This window comes from Protopterus annectens, chromosome 2.part1 (genome assembly GCF_019279795.1).
Source record: "Protopterus annectens isolate FY-2018-M chromosome 2.part1, PAN1.0, whole genome shotgun sequence".
NCBI lineage: Eukaryota > Metazoa > Chordata > Ceratodontiformes > Protopteridae > Protopterus > Protopterus annectens.
The window spans coordinates 1,527,765,208-1,527,790,959 of NC_056729.1; the positions used below are offsets into that span (position 1 = coordinate 1,527,765,208).

Sequence of the window (25,752 nt, forward strand, 5' to 3'; positions counted from 1 at the left end):
TTACATTTTGATAGATTGGCAGTTGAGGGTTAAGATTTGCTTCTGTATTATTTCCTTGACCTAGTCAGTATGGACCTTCCTGACTCCTTCCAATCTGAGGTGTTGGTGGAGGAAAAAATCCATTATTATAATTTGGTTGCCCATTCAGTCCAAGTATCTTGGCCTCTCTGTATTTGCCAGTGTGGGCATTCCCCTCTCCAATGTGCTGCTTCTCCACATTTGAAGCAAGATGCGTTAGACGAAGTTAGAGGGGCACTGCCAGCTTGTTGTTGCCAACCTCACTGCACCTTGTTCCAGCATTGCGATTGGGATAATGGGGCAGATGGGTACAGAGTCCAGAACTGACCACTCTTACGGACCCTCTGTGGGTACTTCCACACAATCATACTTAAGACGCAGTGTGCTATGGGCTCATGAATTTATTTTAACCATGTATACTTTTACGTCCCATCATGCTGTAGGCTCATGAATTTGTTTTAACAGTTTACAGTCTATGTCCCATTCATGCGGTGGGCTCATGAACTTGTTTTAACTTTATCTTTAACTTTTAACTTTTGTTTCTCTTTTTCTTTCTATCATAGATTCATACATTGACGGAATAAAACATCTCTCATACCTCTTGCCTATCAATCTTGAGGCTACCGCCCTTGACACGCCTCCTTGTGTTTATTTGTCCTTTACTGTATATGTACACATACATTTACTATTCTCATTTGCTGTGGGGTCCTCCCATTATTACTTGTATACCTTGCAAACAACTCAGTCAAATCAAAAAACAGTCATGCACTTATTCTGCATTTTGCTAAAATTGTCTAAAACACAGAAAGAGAAAAAAAAACACAAACCAACCCTTTTCCCTTACTAGCCTTGGCAGGGAAGTTGTTTTGTATGTTTGCACACCCTGAATAGCTGCACATCTGAGTCTCTGACTTCTTCCTCTTTCGGCTTTTTCCCGGTTAGGGGTCGCCACAGCAGAGCACCTGTCCTCTCATGACTGGCAGTTTTTATGGCGTCGACTTGCCAGCTCAGTGCCTAACCTTCCACAGAAGACACACACACACCCCCACCCACCCACCTAGGGCCAATTTAGAATGTCCAATCTACCTACAGCATGTCTTTGGGATGTTGGAGGAAACCAGAGCACCCCTACATGACCAGAGGGATGACATGCAGACTGCACAGAAGACACCCCAGCCTAGGATCGAACTGGAGAACCTCTTGCTGTGAGGCAGCAACACTAACAGCTGCACCACTGCGGCTGCCCTTACATCTGAGTCTCTGACTATTTCATACAAAGCAGTGTGGAATTCAGAGAAAATCTGTGATGGGCCCTATTCCAGAACTGCAATACCAAAGTTCAGATCTGGAGTACGTCACCAAACTGTTAAAGTCATAAATAAATAACATTAAGAATTTACCGTATATGCCTTCAATCTGAAACATTATTTCAGGATGTACAAACAAATTCCTGTTTTTACAGTGGTAACTCAGTCTGTTTGAAGAGAGAAAAACTACACCTTTTATACAATTTTTTTTAGCAAACCTTTATGCTTACAATGACTGTACCAATCAGACTTTGCAAATGTTCTCATCCCTAGTGATCTTTGCCTCAGACTTCACGCAAACACTTTCCTATACATGACCCACTTGCTTTCAAGGGGCCGTGTTTTCTGATCTTGGATGTTTGAAATCTTCCCTAGCAGCAATGCACTCCTACCCTGGAGGATTCAGGCTAACAAATTCCTTTTGCAATAACTAACTGGCTTCTACTCCTGTAACACTTATTTTTCCTCATTACATATTAAAAGAATCCATTTCAGACAGCAGTAACTCGAGCTTATGAAGCTGTATTTTTCCACAGCCCTGCATACAATTTTATTTGATTTTTTAACAAATTAGAGCATCACCAATGAAACTGAAATTAATATACATTTTAAATAAGCTGATCTTATTCCATAACATAATTGAGAATATGCGTAAAGACAGGAGTGGTTCAAAGAAAAATTACAGATGCAGGGAAAGGACTAGCAAATTGCTTAATAGTTTGCAGTTGAATTTGAGAATATCATAGTAATTTCAAGAAATGCATTACATGCGTAATGCAAATGATACTTTATTTCTAAAATATTCAGTAAGCAACCCTCCACCCCCCCAAAAAAAATGTTTCACTGCATGGACTGTAGCATACAGTGAGATTTCAGTACATTCTTTTACTGCGCCAGTATCATGGAGTCAGGTTTGCAAATTACTGTTTTACTGTAATTTAAAAAATGTAGAGATGAGTAGAATGTCAGGAAATAACCGAAACAGCATGTCACAAGAAAGCTGTTCCTCAGAAAGAAATGGGCACGCAAAAATAAGTTCACATAACTGGGGTTAAATCAAAAGTCACCAGTAATAAAACACACTGAAATAATCACAAATTTTCTGAAAATTGCTTGCAAAAATTAAGTGTTTATAGAAAGCTGGCAAACTGATTAAATACATAATTCTTACTGCTGACAGAGGGGAAGAAATTTAGATAGGAAATCCCTTCCTGTCAATTCTGAGTTGACAATTGCAGTGACTGTTTTAACACCTTTGCAGTAGTGTGTGGGGAGGGGACTGTCCATTCATGTTGGACTACAAAAGAATACCTAAAACAAAGGCATCCAATTTAGCTACTTCTCTGTCTGCAGCTAGGTAACTTCAAAGTAGAGTGTAAAAGAAGCTCTGAGCAAAACATAAATGAGGGCGATTAGCAACAGAAAAGAAGCAGCCATCTTACAGAAGGAATACAAAATGACAGTGAGTCACACATTTCCCATTATATGTCAGTGGCATGGGAATTCACAGTTACTTCCTTATGTCTGGCATGAGTCACAAAAAGAAGACTTGAAATGCTTTATGGGAAAGAGAGAGGGTTGAAGCAGATCATCACGTTGCTATATCAAGCCCCATCGGTAGCCATGCTGTGGTAAACAGGCTACAATTACAAATAAAGCACTTAGAGTGATTTTGAGGTGTTAAAATAGGTCTGGAAACAAAGATAGACTGAAAAATACATATTTTTTTAGTTGCAGGGTGGAGTTTTCCTTTAAGACAAACATGTAAAAAAAAAAGTTAACATGTTCACATTTACAAACATATATCATATACATGATTTTATAAAATCATGAACCCACCATTACATAAACTGTTCAATTCCTGCCTTCTCATACACCTCACTCTTCCTTGCTTTTTTGGCAGCCACCAGAATAAACTTAGCAGGGCCTTGCTATGTCCAGGAAATTCAGAACCTGTATCCCAGCTCAAAACAATAATTTCTTTAGTTACATCCATTTGCACACACTACTTCTGACAGTACTCTTATTCCCATCATGAAATATTGTAGGCGCCCTACTAATTATCCTTAAACAGCAGGTTTTGTTCTAGATTCACCTAAAAACCTTACTAGAGCAGGTCTTTCACTTAGGATTCCCCTATCCCTTTCTCTTTGCCTATACTGTGAATATCAGTCCCAGATAAGGAAAGCAATCTCTATCCAGCAGTCCAAATGCCTTCTTAGCCTCTTCCCATTTTATTACCTTTCCTTCCCTTGTTACTTGCTTCCAATACTTTGCTTCCTTTGCCAATTTTTTTTCAGTAAATTCCAACCCCCTCTTGCCTATTCTCTGTAAGCCTAATTGCAGTAACCCCTACTGGCAAAATCTCCTTTTTCCATTCTTGTACTGGCTTAGTTCTTAGAATAATTTCTGCTACATTTTAACACTCTGTATGGCTGTTATTCGCCTTAAGAATTTACATTCCAAATCTTAGTGCTCCTTATTTCTCGAATTTCTCCCCTTGCTTCATCACCACCCCTTTCCAGTTTGAATTATAAAACTTTGTGTTACGTGCCAACTTTGTAGCTCTAAAATATGCCTTCATATCAAGTAATTCTAAACCACCTTGTTCCACTGGAAAGAACAAATTACCCACTTGACCTCTGCCCATCTTCCCCTACCAGATACAATTCTTCAACTCTTTAATTGCTATCCACAACTTCTCCTACGGTTGATAAAAAGCATGCCTGACCTGTATGTAAAACTAAAGGAACTAAAAAGATTTTCTCCGTTTGTTATCTTGCTATCCAGATCCATAAACAAAGAGCTTTGAGTTTCTTAGTTTTTGCATTATCTTTTTAGTCTCTTCCCACATATCCTTAGCTGCCATAACAGAAACCTTTTTAACTTGTACTCCTAAATACTTCATTTTATAGTGTCCCTATAAACAGGAGTATTGCTGAATTAGTTGATGTGTGGGTACCTAGCTTGCAACTATAGTCTGTGCTTGTCTATTAATTTTATATCCACAAAAAATGAAACTGTCTCAGAATGTTCCACAACACTGAGAAGTCCTTTTCTGTTTAAATTGGGTACAAATTAATATTATCTGCAAATAAAGCCAACTTTTCTTGATACCATGCCAATTATATCCTTGAATTTTTGAGCCCCTTATTTTCTTTGCCACTAGCTCCAAATAAAATGCAAACAACCAAGGGGAGGACATCCCTGCCTGGTTCCCTTGTTCAAAAGCAACTTATCAGAGATGAACCCTCCCATTAGTTTCCCTCTGATCCCTCATATATCTTCTTACTTAGTAGTATTACTGCACCATGGAATGCAAGTGCTTCCATGGCCATAATCATTGAATCCCAGCTTACTCTACTGAATGCTTTCTTTGCATCGACCCACCCATCAACAGCGGTATTTCATTACATTCTGCTTCTCTCTGGATTACCATTGTTCTATTAATGTTAAATGTTTGCTTCCCCTTCACAAAACTGCATTGCTTCATATCTATCAATTTTGGCAACACCTTTGCCACTTTTTTAGCTATTGATAAACACTTTATAATCATGGTTTAAAACTGAAATGAACCTATATGAATCTGAGTCTGATGGGTCTGCGCCATCTTAAGATATTACAGCCATCACAGCTTTCTTCCAGGATGTTGCTTCCTCTCCTCCTCTTAAAATACAGTTAAACAAAACCTTCTTGATCATCATCACTTTCTTCCTTCTTAGCTTCCAAACTTCCACAGAAATACCATCTATTCCTGGAGAGACTTTCCTGCAGATGGATTACATCTCATCTCCTCCTATCCTCACTGTTAATTTTTGAACCTCGTGTACCTCTAACCTTTGCATACTCAAGTCTTCCATAAAGACTTCCATTTGTATTTTTTTGGATTTCCACATTTCTCTACTTTATGCACAATCTGGTGTCATTCTACTCAGAGGCGATCTCTGCCTATCATATAAAGCTATGTCAAACTCAGAGCTGTTGGACATGCTCCACTTAAAGAAATCCCAATCCCTCAGAGCTACACACTCTAGGGACCTAAACCTCGTCACCACAATAAACAGCCAATATTATCTATGGTCAGATCCAGGTTACAAGATACCACCAAATTTTTAAATATCATTGAGGATACACAACTTGAAGCTGATTGGTGGTTATGCACTCTGGATGTTACTTCCCTATATATTAGCATTCCACATGATGCTGGTTTATCTGCTATAGCATACTGGCTGGAACGGTCACAATTATATACTAGGGGATTTAACAATTTCCTGATCGAGGTGACTGAATACGTGTTGACTAAAAACATTTTTTATTTTGAAGGTCAAGCATATTGGCAGGTAAGAGGAACAGCTATGGGAGCATCTTTTGCTCCCATATATGCTGATCTATTCATGGAATTTTTTGAAGAACAATTTATATATGATTCTTATAAAAACATTTTTTGGCGGATCTAGATATATGGAGACGATACTTAGATGATTGTTGGATGGTGTGGCGGGGGGATACAACCTCTGTACAAGAGTTTGTTAAATTCTTGAACAATAACATATGGGATATTCAGTTTACTTTGAATACACAACAACAGGAAATTGTTTTTTTGGATGTGATTGTATCTAGACAGAGTGACCATACTTTGGCCACTCGGGTACACAAAGTTTCCACAATACAACACACTTTTGCATGCATCCAGTAATCACCCCCACCACATCAACAACAACATTCCCAAATCCCAATTTTTATGTACAAAACATATTTGTTCTTCTCAGAAAACCCATTTAGAATGTGAACATGATTTGAGCAACAGACTCATAAGCAGATGATACAACAGGTGTTGAATCATACAAACCATTAACCAGGTCAAAGACATGCCCAGATCACAACTTTTACAATACAAACATACCCAAGTTGGATCAAAGACATCAACACTACAACCCATCAGGTTTGTTACCACCTATGGCAGTAATATATCTTCATTTAGAGAGATAATTAATAACCATTGGGATATTCTGCGTGCCCACGAACATCTAAATGACATATTGCCAAATAGATGCTCCTTTTCCTATTGTACGGGTAGGACTATCAACTCTTATTTTACACACTATAAAAGATATAATCCTCCCACACCTATCCAGACTACCTTATTTGGTGACCCTTTGATAGGTTGTGCTCCACGTGGTCATTGCAGTGCATGCAGACACATATTTAAGACCAAAGAATTTACTAGCTGTAACACTCCAAAGGTTTATCAGATAAAAATTTTTGGCAATTTGGTGACCCTTTGATAGGTTGTGCTCCACGTGGTCATTGCAGTGCATGCAGACACATATTTAAGACCAAAGAATTTACTAGCTGTAACACTCCAAAGGTTTATCAGATAAAAATTTTTGGCAATTGTAGTATGGACTGGGTAATTTATTTGGCAACCTGCACATGTCTGTCTTTCTATGTGGGACAAACTTCCAGACCGCTGATACATCGGATCAGTGAACATCTTAGCGCTATCAGAACCCGAAAAATTACAAATGCACTATACAAACATTCCACCGTTCGCAAAACTGCACAATTCAAATTTACCATTATTAACAAAATTGCAATGCATAGAAATATAAAAGCAGGCTGGCATGACAGTCTTAATATGGAATCTTCATGGATTACCAGGTTAGGAGCTCAATTCAAACCTGGCTTGAATGAAATTTGCTAGTCATATAGAGTCTGCTTCTAAGTATGTTATATATGCAATTTTGATGTCAAATGAACTTTTGTGATGTTTTATACTATATATTTTCAATTTATAATTTCTATTTTCAATCACAATTTTGTTTGGCATATATTCCAATTTTTGGAACATGCAAATAGTTTTTGCACAGGTATATACCTTTAAATCTTTGGCTATATATGAAGATACCAGGATGTGTTATCTAGATTTTCATTTATGCACTGAGGAAGGCTTGATACATTGCAAAAACCGGTTTGCAGTATTGAATATTATGTTTTATAACTGCCACAGAAACTCATTCAGGCACTTTTCTTCCTTGTGCTGGATCGTTATTGTTTTTTTGCTAGTTTTCTGGGGATCCATGCACTTGAGTCCACCCTACATGATTTTTGGTCTATACCACAATAAAAACAGAACATGCTGGAGGGATAGATTCCTGTCCTAGAGACTTCCCATACTCTGGAAAAAACTACCTATCTATATCAAACAAAGCTCTTCATTAGCACTCTAAGACAAATCTTGATGATTGGATGGGAAATAGGAAATTCACCCCAGGGATCACTTCTGTGGCTGTGCTCAACAGGGGCACACGAAAATAATTTTCTTGGGTGGCGAAAGCTAGGGTACCTTTTTGGCTAGGCTTATATCCCTAGGGCCAATAGCCTAGTACCTACCTATGAGCCTATGAACACTTCATAAAATTTCTGAAATATCTCTTAATACCTCAACTGGATCCCTAGTTATTTTTCTTGTTAAAAGATCCTTAAATTTGGCAACAACCCTTCCTACTTAACTTTGCTTAAGTCATTGTGGTAAGAGTTTTTGTGCTCTAGAGTCATCAAAAACACTTGCTTTATAGTAATATTTGTAAACTCATGCACATTCTCCAGATACAACTTTACTCTTTAGCGCACTGCAGTTGCACCTCTTCGTGCTCTGAGATACTCCCCCTTAATCTGTAATACTTCAACCTTTGTCAAACCTCAAATAATTCTCATTACTTTTTAACCAAATCTTTTTCTTTTATTCCTACCCTATTTTTAAAATGCAATTTCATGTTATCCCACTCACCATCTAGAATTTCTGCAGAAATTTCTAACTTCGACAGTTCTTAATTTCCACAACCCATTCCTTAACTTCCTCACTTTTTAACAGGAAGGAGGGAAAATGCCAAAATCTCTTTCACTTCATCACCCGGCATTTTTATCTTAGTTGCTATTTGCACATGATCTGACATACTCGATGTGCGCTGAAGCTTTCAAATAAATGCACATGTTCCTGTGCAATACAATTTTTGTCTAGTCTAACCCAGTTACTGTAACTTGGGGAATAATAAGTAAATTCTCTCAAAGTTCCTACTAATTAGTTCATGGCTTCCATACCAAATATTTTCATAAATTTCTTCAAAAATCTTACATTTTCCCTTCTAGGTCTCCCAGAGAGATGCTCACTGTTGCAAATAAAGATCCATTTCCCACCTTTAAGTAATATTTCCTGCTGAAAGCCAATTATTTCTACAAAAAATTAAGTTCCACAACAGCAGTTTTAGGTAGACTACAAATATATGCCAGCATAATTATCCTCCTTTGCCAGTTACTCCTTACAAACACAAATCTACAATTTTTATTTTACCATTTTCTAACACTACTGGACCTTCTCTAGCAATTACTAAAACTACTTATTTTCTTTTGTCTCTGATATTCTGCTGAATACCTACTGCAAAATCCTTACTTCATCAAATTCACATGCTCACATCTTTCCAAATGCGTCTTCTGTAGCATTGCTGTTTGCACTCAATTTCCTAATTCAAGTCAATACTCTAACCTTTCTGTCTATACCTGTGTGGCCAATCTAGTCCTAAAATATGTTTAGTGTGGCCATTATGATGTTATTATTCCCACCTATCATATATATAACAGGTGCATCTAGACGTGCCTCCTTATGGATATACTGTGGCCTGTGAGGAATCCACAGCAGTGTGGGAAATGAGCCTCATGGACGGATTAGCTACTTACTGTACAGTGCCAACAAAATCTGGTACCAATGGTCAAAGAAGCAAAACTGGTGCTAAATTAGCGTACCACAATTTATTGAACGCTTTCGTCAAAAGACTTCATCAAAAACACAGTCAAATTTAAAAACATCACTTAAATACTCAAACCAATCAAACAATTAATCTAGCAGTGTAAAATTTAAAAAGACAAACTACTAAAATACATAGAAGTACAAACAAAAAACTTTAACTTAATTTAAATATGCAATTAAATCAGCTTCTTTATTAAGATTCAACTTTCTATATTTTAAAAAACATTTGATGTTGATAGCCTCGTTTAACCCAGGTTTCTTATCAGCCCCAAGTTTAATTTGCCATATTGTTTCTCTTTGTTCAAGAAAGTTCTTGAAATATCCACCTCAGATCCATTTCAACAACTTCCAAAATAGTGAAAAGAAACTTCTTGTATCTCATACATTCCAAGGAATGTTTACACAGGGCATTTTTTGGATCTTTAGTCATAATGCTATAAATATGCTCCCTAATAAGTTCTCGTAAGGTACGTGTAGTCATATCAACGTAGAATGCAGGGCAGCCACTGCAAAAACTAATGTAAACTAATCTAATGTAAACCTATAAACAAAGGTGTACAAACGACGGTAGATGCTTTTTTGGCTGACATTAATACGTCCTCTGATTTTTTTTTTAATTTTTGCTAAGTGGAAGTGATGAATTCGTTAACTTTCTTGATGTCACTTTTTGGTGGGACAATACAGAAAAGATTTTTCAAAGTCGGACTTTTCGTAAAAAGACCTTTACAAATGGTTACTTACATTACAATAGTAACCACCCAAAACATACAAAAAAGAATGTTCTGAAGGGACAATTTATTAGAGCTTGTCGTATGACAACTAAAAATAGTGACTTGTTAAAAGAATTCGAATTGATTACAGCAATGTTTGTTAACAGGGGATATGATAAAACTTATTTGGAAAGTTTAGGACCTGATATCCTTAATAAACTGAATCTTTTATATTCAGCTTTATTGAGGGCCCCTTTGGTAACTTCTAAAGGACTTGGTAAAGAAAACACCTTTTTTGGTGGAAATAATGGTGCTGTTTGTTCCCTTGATATGACAGTTGGGGTATTAAAAGTTTAGTTGAAAAAAAAATGAAAAATTTTAAAAGGGAATTCAGATTTGATAAAAGTTTTAGGAGAGAAGCCCAGATTTGTTTATAGGAACAGCTCTAATTTTAAAAAGTTGCTGGAAAATTATTATTTTGGAGGTAAGTTAACCAACATTTAACACATAAAAAAGGCATGCACAAATGTGAAATGTCACTTTTGTCGATATATTCTAGAAGGACCTTATGTTATATGTTAGAACATATTAAGGTTACCGGTTTTAATTGTTTAACAATGGGGATTAGTTTCCATTAGTTTTTGCAGTGGTTGCCCTGTCTTCTACGTTGGTACGACTACATGTACCTTACGAGAACGTATTAGGGAGCATATTTATAGCATTAAAGATCCTAAAAATGCCCTATGTAAACATTCCTTGGAATGTATGAAATACAAGAAGTTTCTTTTCACTATTTTGGAAGTTGAGTGATGTTTTTAAATTTGACTGTTTTACTGATGAAGTCTTTTGACGAAAGCGTTCAATAAATTGTGGTACGCCAATTTAGCACTAGTTTTGCTTCTCTGACCATTGGTACCAGATTTTGTTGGCATTGTTTGTTTTTTCATCCGGTTTGCACCTTTTTTATTGTACTTGCTATACAGTGGCCAATCGCAAAGAATAAAATTTCTAACTAACCCTGGGTCCATGTCCTTGGAGGAAATTGAGAGTTCCTTTAACAAGTCCCTCTGTAACCTAGTAAAATGTGCGAAATAATTCAGCGGTCATATAGCAAGTGTCACTGAAGCATACACTCACTTTCATATCTGTCCAAAGCTCTAGACTCCCTGTTAGAAGATAGACAGAGGAGTTCTGCTCCAACTAGATCCTTTTCATGGTTGCTGCAACTATGGCATCAACAGGAATCCCTTAAGACCAATGCTGTCTATCTAATGGAGCACTCAGGATCCTATCAGGGCATTTGAAAATTGGCTTTATGGCATCCAGTTCCTTCTATGCCCAATGGGAGACGAGTTTGATAAGCTTATCTGCCGGGGGGGGGGCTACCAAAGACGTAGAGGGGGCAGACCTGAAGGCTTCCAGAAACACCAATTCATCTGGAGATGGGCTCTGGGAAGACCATCCACCTTTTTAGCACAGGATATCTAAAATATCTCCAAATAAGATGCCTTCTGATGGCGATCTGCAGGGACCCTTCTCCATCAAAATCAGTATTTTCTGTCAATGATTCACAGGGGGAATCCAGGTGCTTCCTTTTGCACAGTTTTTTTTTCTGAGGAGCCTCTTCTGAGGGGTACTCTGAAGAAGTAACGGATTAAAAGGGAAGCCCCCACACAGGGACAGTCTGGAAACTCTGACAGGCTGACTGGCCCTGTTGAATAAGATGAGACTTGGCACTGAAATCCTGAGGAGGAATGAGAATAGAATCCAAAGAGGTGACAGCCAAAGAATCCCCCTGACAGGAGAAAACCCTTTCCACTACTGCAAAGACAGAAGGGCCAGGGAAAGTAAAATCAGCTTCCCCACAGCAGAAGTTCATGGCTCTGTTAATACTCCACTCCTCCAGTGTTCCATCCCAAAGGTGAGAATCGGACTCGAGCTGTCGAACTCCAAAGCACAGAAGGGGAAGCGATGGAGTCAAAGTCATCTCCCTGGATCTGATGCTTCGGCTCCGAGACCCAGTCTGCTCTGAAGAACTCAAAGTCAACTGGCTCAGGGTAACATTTGGAGTCAAGGAAAGTAACATCCTAAGATATGACACCTTGACACTTGGGCTCTTCGGATCTGACAGCTTCGAATTCTCATGCTGGTTTGGAGGAGTCGCCGCTATAGGACGTGCCGAAAACTGTAGACTTGTGGATCCGATGCAGAACAGATCATGAAAGGACCCCCATCTGGATCAGAGTACTAGAACTTTCTCATCATCCTATCCACATCATGCTCCGGGAAGATCTGAAGGAGGAGGAAGCTGAGGGAGGACGAGAAATCTTCTTTGGAGTTTCCATTAGAAAAGGAGATCTTAATCTCAGGGATACTGGCTCTGGAGATAAGTGGGGAGACTAGATCCAAGGAGATCTAACTGGACATGCACATGGATCCAAAGTCCTTTTCACTTTAGGGAGAGTAATCTGAAAAAGTTGAATCCAAGGCCTTTTTATTTATTTTTGACAGTGGCTCTGAACTTGGAGTTGAGGAAGGAGAATGAACAGGGGAGCACTTTTTAGATGTATGACTGCTCGAGGGGGGTTTGAGCCCCTGAAGTAGAAGAAACTGCAGTTGAATCTGGTAACAGTCCTTTCAGGATAAGCTTGTTACACCCATCACTGATGACCATGGTGTTAAAACCCTCGCAGATTTCACATGAAATCCGGAGGTGAGCAGGGCCTAAACAATACGTGTGTTCCCTGCAGGTATCAGAATTAGGTAACTTATGCCCACAGGACGCATATCTTTAAGCCGGTAGGTTTGTCCACTATACCAGAAAGTACAGTTCTGTACACTTACCATAAATGTAAATGTTAAGAGTGTATTCACTGTTGCAGTCATCACACTTGGGTTGTGTGTCTGCAGGTAGCCCTCAGTCCGCCCGAATACCAGAGACTTAGTATTTTCTGCTTCGGATACTGTCGCTTCTTCCATGATGTCAGGTCGTCAGGGGTATAAAACAGGCAGCCGACGCCATTACATCAGTTTTTCTTGCCCCAAATGTCAGGAGCCCCCAAACAGGGAGCTAGTAGATGGTGGGGAAAACACCACCAGTAAAAAGTAAATACCAATACCAATAGCAATAGCCATACAGAGGAGAGAGAAAGAGATAAAGAAAACCAGGGGAGCTGGAGGGAGGGAAACTAGGACTGCAACAGTGAAAACACTCGAAAGTACAGTTGTGTACCTACCATAAATGTAGATGTTCGAGTGTATTCACTGTTGCAGTCATTACTCTTGGGTTAATCCTGCTGGCAGGCTACCCTCAGTCGGCCAGAATTCCAAAGTCTAGGTCCGGCGTCGGTTGCTATCGCCTCTTCCCTGAAGTCAGTGCGCCAGGGGTATAAAACATGCAGCTGACACCATTTTCTTCATTTTTTCTTGCCCCAGATGTTAGGTGCCCCCAAATTGGTAGGCTGAAAAATATGCCAATAAAAACGCATGCGCAAAAATAACATTTACTTCATCTACAAGCAAATACACCAAAAAGGTATAGGATGGAGAAGTGCAGATAAGTCCCAGCAAAGAAAAGGGGGATGGTGGGTGGGTAACCTGGACTACAACAGTGAATACACTAACATCTACATTTATGGTAGGTACACAACTGTACTATGTTTATCGTGTTTCACTGTTGCAATCATTACTCTTGGGTTGAATCCCAAAGCTGAGGAAGGACGGCTGGGCTAAATAGGGTTAGGAGAGGCTACGAGGCCCTGCAGAACTGCAGTGGCAAAGCCTTCCCTGGACTTAGAGCAAAGAGGTAAGTGTTAGTGCTTTGTGAAGGTGTGCACTGAACTCCAAGTTGCAGCCTCTAAGATATCTTTGGTTGGTACTCCTCTGAGGAAGGCTGCTGAAGTGGCTGCTGCTCTGGTAGAATGAGGCCTAATGCCCTTAGCCACTGATTTGCCATGTTGAAAATAGCAGAAATGGATGCAATTGCCTATCTATTTAGAAATAGTCTGTTTTGAGATGGCCTTTCCTTGTGATCCTGCAGCATATGGCAGTAAAAGTTGCTCAGTCTTTCTGAAAGCTTTAGTTCTGTCCAAGTAGAAGCATAACTGTCTGTTTGTCCAAAGAATGCAGAATTTTCTCACCCTTGTTCTGTGGGTTAGGGTAAAAGGTAGGCAAGTGAATGGTTTGGTTAAGGGCCACACTGGACACCACCTTAGGCATAAATGTAGGGTTTGTTCTCAGAGAAACCCTGTCTGGATGAAAAATGATAAGGTTCCACAGCCATGAGTGCTTGTAACTCCGGGACTCGCCTTGCAGAGGTTATTGCTAGGAGCAGAGCTGTTTTCCAGGATAAGAATTTAATATCTGCTGTTGATGCTGGCTCAAAAGGAGGCAGTATCAGTTTTTCCAAAACATAATTGAGGACCCAGGCTGTAATTGGTGCTCTCCTTGGAGGTCTACTGTTTTTGGCCCCTCTGAGGTACTGCCTAATTAAGGGATGAGAAAAGATAGGTGGTTCCGTATTGTAGTGGGCTGAGATGGCAGAGGCATGAATCTTAATTGATGAGAAAGAAAGGCCTTTGTTTAGTATCTCAGTTAGGTATTGTAAAATTTGAGTGATATTTGGTACACACGTGTCACTGCCTTGTTCCTGGTTCCAAGCACAGAATCTCTTCCATTTTTCTGCATAAGATTTTCTGGTACTGGGCCTCCTGGCCTCCAAGATAACATCCATAACAGCTTTTGAAAGAGGAGTGTTCTGAATGGGTACATTATCCGCCATGCTGCCAGATTTAAGGTCCTGAGTTGGCTGTGCAAGATCGGATTGTTTTGTTGGGTCAGTAAGTGAGAAGTTTGAGGCAATATCCATGCTGGACCCAGAGACAAGCTCTTTAGGATTGGGTACCAGTGCTGGCAGGGCCAGTCTGGAGCAATCAGAATCATTTTTGGCTTCTCTTGTCTGACCTTTAGGAGTACCTTGAGGAGGAGAGGCAGAGGAGGAAAGGCATATACTGTTAGGGTTTTCCAGCTGAATGATAGAGCATCCACTTTCCATGCTTGCTTGTGATGCGTCCTTGTGCAGAATCTCTGTAGTTGGCAGTTGTGAGGGGAGGCAAATAGATGTCTGGGCAACCCCATTTCCTTTTTATCATGCTGAAGACTTGTGGATCCAGTTTCCACTTGTGGGGATCCGTAAGGTTTCTGCTTAGTTAGTCTACCAAAGTATTTTTATTTCCTGGCAGGAACTGTGGTTGCAGGTGTACTTGATAAGTCAAAGCTGTGTCCCACAAAGTCATGGCTTGTCCGCAGAGGGGGTAGGAATGAGTGCCTCCCTGTTTATATACCACATGACTGTAGTATTGTCCGTCCTTATCAGTAGTTGTCCTGGATGGAGTAGATCCTTGAAAGCTGTCAGGGCATTCTGAACAGCTAGCATCTCTTTTTGATTGATATGAAGATGCCTTTGACTTGTGGGCCATGTGCCCTGAATACATTTTTCCTGCCATGTGGGCCCCCCAGGCATAATCTGATGCATCTGTTGTTATTGACTGCCTGGCTGTGGGGTAGGGTGAATGGCTGTCCCTTGTGGTGACAGGCCTGTGCCCACCATCGAAACTCCTGCTGCAGGGAAGGAATGAGGGTAATTAAGGTTTCCAGGCTGTGACAATGTTGAGTCCAAACACTTTTTAGATACCATTGTAGTTTCCTCATATGCAGTCTGGCATATGGAATTAGTAGAATGCAGGATGCCATGAAGACCAAAGCCTGCAGAATTTTCCTTGCAGATAACTGGGTCTTTGTTGCCAACATTTTAACGTAAGAAGTCAGTTGCCTTTGTCTGGCGTGAGATGAGCCATCTGGGCAGTTGTATTTAAGCTTGCACCCAGGAATATTATCTCTTGAGAGGGTACTAGTTTTGATTTCTTTTCGTTTACTGTGTACCCTAGGCAATTTAGTAATCTTTTTACAAACGCCAGATGCTTTAGTAGAATGTCCTTGTTCCCTGCTTGAATAAGGCAATCGCCCAAGTAAGGATATATTTGAATTCTTTTTTTGTCTGCAAAATGCAATTACTGGTGCCAGGCATTTTGTGAAGACCCTGGGCGCAGTAGATAAGCCAAAGGGCAGTGCAGAGAACTGGTAGTGCACTGAGCCAGCTATGAATCTGAGGTATCTTCTGCAAGATTTTCTGATTGGGACATGCAGGTATGCCTCTTTTAGGTCCAAAGTTACAAGCCAAGCCTTCTTGCCCAGCATGGGCAGAAGCTGTTGCAGAGTCAACATTTTGAATTTTGGAACGTCCAGAAATGTATTTAAAACAGACAGGTCCAGTATTGATCTCCAGGCTTTGTCTTTTCTGGGTACCAAGAAAAGTTTTGAGTAAAATCCTTGTCCTTGCTCTTGCTGTGGTACTTGCTGAATGGCCCTCATATCCATGAGGGAAGAAACTTGTTTTTGTGCCTCTGCCCATTGACTGTGTGGCAGGTCTGGCATACCTTTTGCCCTTGGCAGGGTATGAAAGTGGAACCTGTAGCCCTGGGATACTATTATTCAAGACCCATTTGTCCTGGGTGATCATGTGCCAATTTTGAGAAAGTGCTAGTTTTCCCCTAAGGGGGCTGCCAAAAGAGAAGTGCTTGGTGCTGGCAGAGGAAAGTCATTGGGACTGTTTCCTGCATGGCTGTGATTTGTCTTCTGCACTTTTGGAGGTAGAAGCGCCCCACTGTTTAGGCCTGTATGAGCCCTGGGGCTGGGATCTGCCTCTGGGGCATCTGTATCTGCCTCTTTGTTGCCTGTCGGACATGGGAAAGGACCAATTCTTAGTAGGCCAGTTTCTGCTAAATCTGGGTGGCTGTATCTGTAAGAAATCCTTTACTTTTTGCATTGATTTCGCTTTGCCCTCCATTTTCTTCAAAACCTCCTCTGCTTTAACACCAAATAAAGTATCATACTGTAATGAAGCATCTAGTAATTTTGCTTTAACATGAACAGGCAGATTCTGTTCCTTTAACCAAGCATGCCTCCTAATGACAGAACCCGTAACTGCAGCCCTGCAAGAGGCCTCCAGAGAATCAAAACCATATTGCAATGTATGCTTTCCCACTTGTTCAGTTGCATGCAATAAATCCTGCATTTCCTTATTTTCTGCACAATTAGAATTTGACATCATTTTCTGTTTTAGCAGTGACATTAAGTATTGCTGATATTTAAGCATATGAAATTGACAATTTAAAGCCCTCACAGCCAAAGTAGCAGAAGTGTAAACCTTTTTCCCCATCTGTCCGTCTAGTGCCCTTGAATCTTTATCAGAGGGGATAGGGTTTTTTGCAGTAGAAGCCTTGACCCCTTTGGGACCCTGTGAAATAGTTTCTGGGTCAGCAGCAAGGTTTTTATAAAGAAATTTATGTGAATCTGGAACCCTGTAGTATCTGTCTGGTTTAACAGGGGCAGGAGGTAAAGCGTCAGGAGAAAGTCCGGACTCTGAAAATACATCTACAATGTCTAACACAGGAGGAATGGCCAAAGGCCTGTGCTGAGGTAGTAAAAGAAAATCTCTCAGCCTTTTCTTAGATTCTGAGTAGTCTTTGCTCTCCCAGTGGAAGTGCTCCCTCATGGTATGCAGGGTTTCCTCAAATGAATAATCCTCAGACGGTGAGGTTGAAGGGATAGATTCTTCAGCATCAGAATCCTCATAAGGAGCAAGAGAGTATTCCTGTTCAGAAGAGGAGTCACAGGAAATGGAAACCTGATCTGAAGATTCATATTCTGTCTCTTGCCTAGGCCTCTTGTCAGGAGGGAGATGGGAACCCCTGATCAAGGTAATTAGGTCTTCGGCCATTTTGAGCATCTGTTTTTTTAGGCATGGTAGTCTGTCCAGGAGAATGCTGTACTTGTTTCTTTGTCTTTAGAACTGCTTTAGTCTTTGCTTTGAAAGTTGAAGTAGGCTTTACATACAACTGTGTAGGTCTGAAAACACCCTCAGAAGCCGATGTCTGCTCAGTGGCTCCGGACCCATCTGAGGGAATAGTTTCCGAGTGTCCAATACCTCGAGTATCCAGAGGCCTAGCTGGCTCCACGTGGGAGTCGTCAGCGGCCTGTGGCTCTGAGGTAGTGGGCGCCAGGGGCTGCAAAAGCACCTCACTGAGAACCGGCGACTGGCTTAGCGGAAGCCTAGTCGTCGGTTTTGGACCTCGGATGCCTGTCTTTTTCCTTGCGCTTTTTATAAATTCCGGTCACCGTCTGTTCCGACGGCATTATATAATTGAATCTTCGGCCAAAGTAATGAAAGGCAAAATCGTACCACAGCTTAATAGTGCGTTGGTTAAATCTAGCACAAAACTGACAGCTAGCAATGTTGTGATCAGGGCCTAGGCAAAGAATACAGTAAGAATGAAAATCCTTATGAGGTATTTGCTTCCACAAGAAATATAATTGTTAACTTTTTCTGACATCGGACTGGAGCAAGAAAAAAGTTTCCCCAGCGGGGTACTTAGCTTTAATTAAGACTTCTGATCTGAAATTCAATTTTGAAAATCTCAGGAGTCGGCCGACTGGCACTTGCGAACTGCTTTTGCTTCGGGCACCGCGCGGCAAGAAAGACTGAAGAAAATGGCGTCAGCTGCATCTTTTATACTCCTGGCACACTGATGTCAGGGAAGAGGTGACAGCAACAGACGCCGTACCTAGACTTTGGAATTCAGGCCGACTGCGGGTAGCCTGCCAGCAGGATAACCCAAGTGTAATGACCGCAACAGTAAAACACGATGAACATCTGTGGTGTTATCTGTTTTTATCAGCAAGGATTAGGTATCAAAGCTGTCAGTGCATTCTGTACAGCTAGCATCTTTTTGGTTGGTGTGCAGGAGAATTTGCCTTGGGCTCCTGTGGCCCTGAATACATTTGCCAGCCATGTGAGCCCCCCATGCACAGTCTAATGCGTTTGTGGTCAGGGTCTAGGTGGCGTGGAGTTGAGTAAAATGTAGTTCCTTGTTGTGGTTGCATGCTTCTGCTCACCAAAGGAGCTCTGCCCTTAGACAAGGTATGATAGGAATGACTGTTTCCAGTTCCTGAGAATGTTGGCACCAAAGGACTTGAGTACCACTGAAGTTTCCTCATATGCAGTCTTGCATATGGACTTAGCAGAATACATGAGGCCATGAACCTTAGGGCTTGCAGTATTTTTCTTGCAGATAGCCAGGTTCTGGTGGCCATTTGTTTGAAGTAGTCTGTCAGACAGACCTGTTTTTCTGAAGTGAGGAATGCCATCTGGGAAGTTGTGTCCAAGCTTGCACCCAGGAATACAATATTTTGACTGGGTACCAGTTGTGATTTCTTTTCGTTGATGGTGTATCCCAATGAAGTCAGAAGGCTTTTTACAAATGCCAGGTGCTGAAGCAGCAATTCCTGACTGTCCGCCTGAATCAGGCAGTCGTCCAAGTACAGGTAAATTTGGATAGTTCTCTGCCTGCAGTAATGCAATGGCTGGAGCCAGGTATTTTGTGAATACCCTGGGCGCAGTAGATAAGCCAAAAGAAAGTGCAGAGAACTGATGATGCATAGACCCTGCCCTGAAACGTAGGTATTTCCTGCATGAGTCCCTTATGGGGGATGTGCAGATAGGCTTCTTTTAAGTCTAGGGTGACTAAACAGGCATTCTTGGCTAGTATAGGGAGAAGCTGTTGCAGGGCAAGCATCCTGAATTTTGGTATGACCAGGAAGGTGTTAAGAATTGAAAGATCCAGGATTGGGTGCCAAGAGCCCTCTTTCCTGGGTACCAGGAATAGTCTGGAGTAGAAACCTTGACCCCCTCTGTTCTACTGGAAAAAGCTGAAATAGCTCCGATACTGAGCAGGGAAAGTACTTGGTCTTGAGCCTCTGCCCACTGGTTTGGAGGAAGGTCTGGAAACCCGCTTGTGATTGGCAGTGAATGGAAATAAAATTTGTACCCCTGGGATACAATGTTGAGGACCCATCGGTCCTGAGCGATGGACATGCAGTTTTTTGCATGAAGGGCAAGTTTTCCTCCTAGGGGCACAAGCAATTGGGCAGGGCCGGGAAGTATAGTTGAGACGTTATTGTGAACTTTTTCCATAAGGAGGTGGCTTACCACTCCCTGCTTTAGGGTGGGGGCACTCCATTGCTTAGATCTCTGCATACCCTGAGACTGTAGTCTGGGTGGTCCGTTTCCCCTGGGTCTTGTTTGGGAAGGCCTGGAAGGGGCTGGAAAGGATCAGTGTTTTGAAGGGCAATGCCTACTGAATCTAGGTGGTTGCACTTGTAGGAATTCTTTAACAGTTGGCATAGATTTAGCTTTTTCTTCCATTTTTTAAGAACTTCTGCTTTGGTGCCAAACGGTCCTTATTTAAAGGAGTGTCTAGTAATTTAGATTTGACATGATCTGGCAAGGTCTGCTCCTTCAGCCAGGCATGTCTTCTTAGTACAGAGCCAGTGACTGCTGCTCTGCAAGATGCCTCTAGGGCATCAAAGCCACACTGCAAAGTATGCTTACTAACTTGGTTTGCAGAGTGCATAAGCTCTTGAAATCTTTATTTTTGAGCACAATCTGGAAACATTACTATTTTTTGTTTAATTAGCTCCATAATATGTTGCTGGTATTTCAGCATGTGAAACTGGCAATTCAATGCCCTGACAGCAAGAATTGCAGAGGTATATACCTTCTTACCTCATCAGTCTAAAGCTCTGGAATCCTTCTCCGAAGGGGTAGGATGTTTGGCTGTAGTAGCCTTAATACCTTTAGGTCCCTGGGAAATGATCTCTGGATCAGCAGTAGGATTCTTGAAAAGGAACTTGTGGGAATCAGCTACTGTAGTACCTGTCTGGTTTCCTAGGAGTCAGAGGTAAAGTGCCTTGAGTAAGACCGGATTCCATGAAATCATCATCCACAACATCCAGGACAGGGGGTATACCTACACGCCTGTGCTGAGGCAACTCTAAATATTCTCCGAGTCTCTTTTTGGATCGAGGATAGTCTTGGCATTCCCAATGGAAAGGTTTGACCAAAAGAAAAAAACCTCTGAAGGGGAGGCAGAGGGAATGGATTCTTCTGCATCTGAATCCTCATAGGAGGAGAAGGGCATGCCCTGATGAACAGAAATGTCAGTGTCATCGGACTCCTGGCTTGTAGAATCTGAAGGAAACTGGATTCTTTGTCGCTTAGCAGGGGAAGGCTGGTTTCCCCTAATTAGTGTAATAAAGTCTTCAGCCATTCTAAGCATTTGTTTTTGTGGCATGGGTGCCCGAGCATGCATTTTGGTCGGTTTTCTAAGTGTAAGGTTAGTGCGTACTCTGGGCCTAAGAAACTCGGTAGTTTTGGCTAAAAATGAAGTCTGTTTGATTCGAACATCGGTAGGACGAAAAACTCCCTCAGAAGCCGGTGCCTGCACAGCAGCTCCGGACCCATCTAAGGTAGACATCTGCTGGTTCCACAGTCGAAGAAGCATCTTGCGGCATACCGGACTCCGAATGAGTCTCAGCAGAGGCCTGCAGAATCCATAGAAGCGGGCATCAGGGTCTGCGTGCCTCACAGAGTACCGGCAGACTGCAACTAGCTTAACGGAAGGGTCATCGGCAGTTTTGGACCCATGTGGTCTCTCTGTCTTTATCCTTACGTTTTTTAGGAAAGATTAGTAGTTTGATAGCTTACCGAAGCCATTTCAGAATTTGGAGATAGAGAGCGGAAGAATTTAGCAACAAAGATAGCCAGACAACGAACAGTTTGGGAGTTAAACAAGGCACAAAACCGACAGCGAGGGATGTCGTAGTATGGGCCTAAACAGGTGACGCAGTAAGAATGAAAATCTCTGTGAGGTATTTGCTTTCCACAGGCAAGACAATTGTTAACTTTTTCTGACATCGGTTAGAGCAAGAAAAAAGGATTCCCAACGGGGTACTTACCTTTAGAAGACTTCAGGATTATCAACCTAAAAACGAAAATTTCAGATAGCAGCTGACTGGCACTTGCTAACTGCTTCGGGCTCCTCCTCGGCAAGAAAGACTGATGTAATGGCATCGGCTGCCTGTTTTTATACTGCTGACGACCTGATGTCATGGAAGAAGCAACAGCATCCGACGCAGAAATACTAAGTCTCTGGTATTCGGGCCGACTGAGGGTTACGTAGATTACCTCAGATGAGGTAAAGGAAAGAGAAAGACTACTAACCATGGTAGGATACAGTCTACACTAGGTATTAGAAAAGTCTAATTCTAAGTAACTATAAAGGGTACAGAGAGGAACAGTTGATGTCACCTGCTTGTCTAAATTTTTGTGAAAAGAGAAGACTCAGTGGAATATAGAAATATCTTGTAATTTAATGGGGGGGGGGGCTCTTGGCATGTTGATAGTGGACTTCTACTTGCAGGGTAGATGACCTTGGCTAAAGCCCACATTTCAAGTAAGCTGAATGGACACGCTTTATTAAACTATAGTGAGGTCAGACTTGCAATGTCAGAGGACTGTGGATGAGTAGGTGTTCAGTCCAGGGGCTGTGAAAACACAACAGAAATTACATTTCTGGCTGACCAGAGATTTTCGATGCCTGATCTTCATCTCCCACTTCCCTATCTGCCTTCACTTTGTGTTTCTTTTTTATAGGGAAGTCTGAGGACAAAGATGACCCCAACAAATATCATAGCAAACTAAGCCCCCCCCCCACCCACCCACACACACACGGCAGCATGGAGTATTCCCCAATTCAGATAATTATTTGCATAAATCCCTGAAAGACTGAGTACTCCTGGACATTGTACAACTGTGGCAATCCTTACTGGAAATCTGCAGATCACAGATGCACCTGGCCATTTTCACACAAGGCATAAAGCTGGCATTCCTAAAATTAACAGTACATAGTAACCAAAGGAACTGGCACTTATCTGGCTCCAGAAGCAGACGAAACCACACTGGGAATTCACTCACTTTACTCATCTCTGCAATACAAAGTAAACACACTGAACTATATCAATTTCTGATATGACATAGGAAGACACCAGCCTTTCAAAAGGAGCATCCTGACATCTTAGGGGAACAGCTCTTGCAATGCTTAAGGAGAAGAGTTCTTAGCTCTGGAAGTTAGACCAGACAAACGGGGATGTCTGTGTCCAAGGCCCAGTATGGTTATGACTCAACAGTGATTCAAGAAAGATAGTCTTACAGGTACCTCACAAGGCTACAAAGAAAACAGACTACAAGGAAAACAGACAGTAGCTAAGACCCCAACATCCTTGCCCATACTGTAATCCTCAACTGCTTATCAACATTAAAACAGGCAGTCCAAAGTAACTCGATCAGTCTAGCAGGTGGCACAGAGGATTAAGGCTGTGAGCTGAAGTTCCTAAGGTACAGGGCTTGATTCCTTCAGTCCTAATTTAACTACTGTGTGACTTTGAGCAAGTCACTTAGCCAGATGGTGCTTAGGGGTACAACTAAGAGATTCGACCAAGCTTCTGAATGGTCCCCTGGAATACAAGCAAGGAGTACCACCCATGATTCTGTGAATCAACAGCAGCAGTTATTTCATGGATGAAAATATTCAGGCATCAAATGTATGCAGTATGTGTGCGCGCACAGGCTGACTAAGCTGAGGCAGGATGACAAACACCAACAGAACACAGGGACTTGCAGAAGTATGAACACAACACTATACCTGAAACTGGAGGCAATCAGTCTGCTCAAGTGCAGCCATTCAAATACTATGGAAGCATGGTGGTGAAGGTGGCAAAACGGTGAAGGGGACTCCAATAACTTGGTCAAGGTTTGCTGCAGTGCCATGATAGTGACTCACTTAGGGAAATTACTAAGCACACTGGTGGTGGACTTTGTGCTGCGGTAGCTTTGTCGCCTCATAGCAAGATGTTGTCCCGTTCGATTCTCAGCTAGAGCGTCTTCTGTGTGGAGGCATACGTGAATGGGGCATGCCTTCGTTGAAGGTTGTGCATCAGGGCTGGTAACCCGGTACGTAAAAATCCACTAACAATCATTAGCGGACCAGAGTTCCACTGTGGCGACCCCTAACTTGGAAAAGCCGAAAGAGACAAACAAACTGGTGGTGGGCTTTTACTTGAGTAGATTATTATAGCCAAGGCTTACTTCCGTGGGAAGCTGCAGGGCCATACTTTTCTTAAACAAGCTAATTACTAACAGTGGTCACTCTACATTTACAAAAATCTTGATATTCATATCAAGTGGAAACAGGCAACAATATCAATTACAGCAGTCACATCTGCCTTAAAAATGGCAAAGGTCAGGAATTCAGCCTCACTCAAACAGAAGAGTTCTACATTCATCTCCACCCAGCATTACTAAAAGTAAACCAACTAAATGCATTTTCCCAGACTTCCAGCAGATCATAAAAAAGGACAAGTAAATGGTAATGTTTCATTGCAGGTTTCTAACTCCCTTCATCAATCATTAATTTCATGGTTGGTAAGGTGTGTGGTAAAACACATCCAATCATTCTTTCATTCCTTGACATCCACGTCATGAGGCACCTGCCAACACTCCTCTGAGGGTAAGGGAGACTTGGTTAATGATGAGGTAACACAAGGCTACATACAACATTAAAGTTCTTCTCAGAACTATGTAGCTCTAATTTAGAGGCGGGAGAGCAGTTAAAATATACAATGCAGTGCATTTAACAGCTGAGAATTCTTACCCAGGTCACAAAGCTGACATTTGAAGCACTCTGTTAGTCCGTTAGGATGATCCATGTAAGTGCCTTGAGTGCAAGGGATGCAAGACGTGCCCGTTTTATCATCACAGTGCTGATTAACCCTGTCACCTTAAAAAAAAAAAATATGATGAGGTACACACAGCAAACAAATAACTTTCCGGCTACCATTAAACTCAAAGAGGGTTGCAAACCACAAATCTAGAATTTTAAAATAGAGATATCTGAGTGTAGGACTGCAAATAAAATGAGCTACTCGGATGACCACTGTCATACTCCACTAACTGGGTTCCAGCAATACAAAAAGTCTACTAGGATGGTGATCACAGTGAAATGTTACTGCAACAAATGGTAACAATTAACACCAAACAACAAATTAACCAACCAATAAAGTTTCAAAACAATAAAAGGCAGGTTTGCAGTCTCATGAATTGTAATGCTGGTAAAATAGCAAAACTTAAACAAAACTATAAAAACAATTCTTGTATGAGCACTCCAACAGTACCCTTCCTACATTAACTTTTTATATAGATGCAAATAAAAACAAAATGGAAGTGTACTAAAAATCATAGTTTATTTTAGTTTGGTAACCAAGTATGTGGGCAGGCTGATACAAAACCCTTTTCATCCACAACCCAAATCACAATGCTAAAACAATGTTATCATCAAATCACTGCAAAATTTCTCAGTTAAAACTATGTCACTATTTCCCACCTACTATCCATTGAGTCACATAAAGCTATAGCCAAAAGAAATCTCTCACTCGGGGATCAGAATTACAGGCTTAGAACAGCCAGGATGACGTAAACTCTTCAGGCCCAGATTCAAGCAACCTATAGCTGAAAAAGCCTTATCCACAATAGTTTCTTCAAGAAGGGTTTCTTTTAAACACATATGCTTCTGCGATGATGACGGTGCACCAGAAAGTACAGTTTTGTACCTACCATAAATGTAGATTTTTGTGTGTTGACACTGCTGCAGTCATTACACTTGGGTTATCCTGCCGTCAGGCGGTCCCCGCAGTTGGCCAGAGTTCCAAAGTCTTGGTCCAGCGTCAGTTGCTGTCGCCTCCTCCCTGACGTCATTGCGACAGGGGGTATACAAGATGCAGCCGATGCCATTATCTTCAGTTTTTTTTGCCCCAGATGTCAGGTGCCCCCAAATAGGTAGGCAATTCAAATTGCTAGTAAACAATACAAAAAAAAAAATCAAACAACCATTTTAGTTACCAG

At 41.4% G+C, this 25,752-nt stretch overlaps 1 protein-coding gene across 2 annotated transcripts in view; it reads right to left on the reverse strand.

Annotated features, from left to right (window-relative positions):
- Nucleotides 1-25,752, reverse strand: part of LOC122794522 (tumor necrosis factor receptor superfamily member 14-like) — a 430,726-nt gene that overhangs the window by 153,815 nt on the left and 251,159 nt on the right. For both annotated transcript variants that reach the window (XM_044062984.1, XM_044062985.1), the window contains one exon: nt 24,506-24,631. In XM_044062984.1, the coding sequence (XP_043918919.1) occupies nt 24,506-24,631 (126 nt within the window). The remainder of the gene's footprint in view (nt 1-24,505; nt 24,632-25,752) is intronic.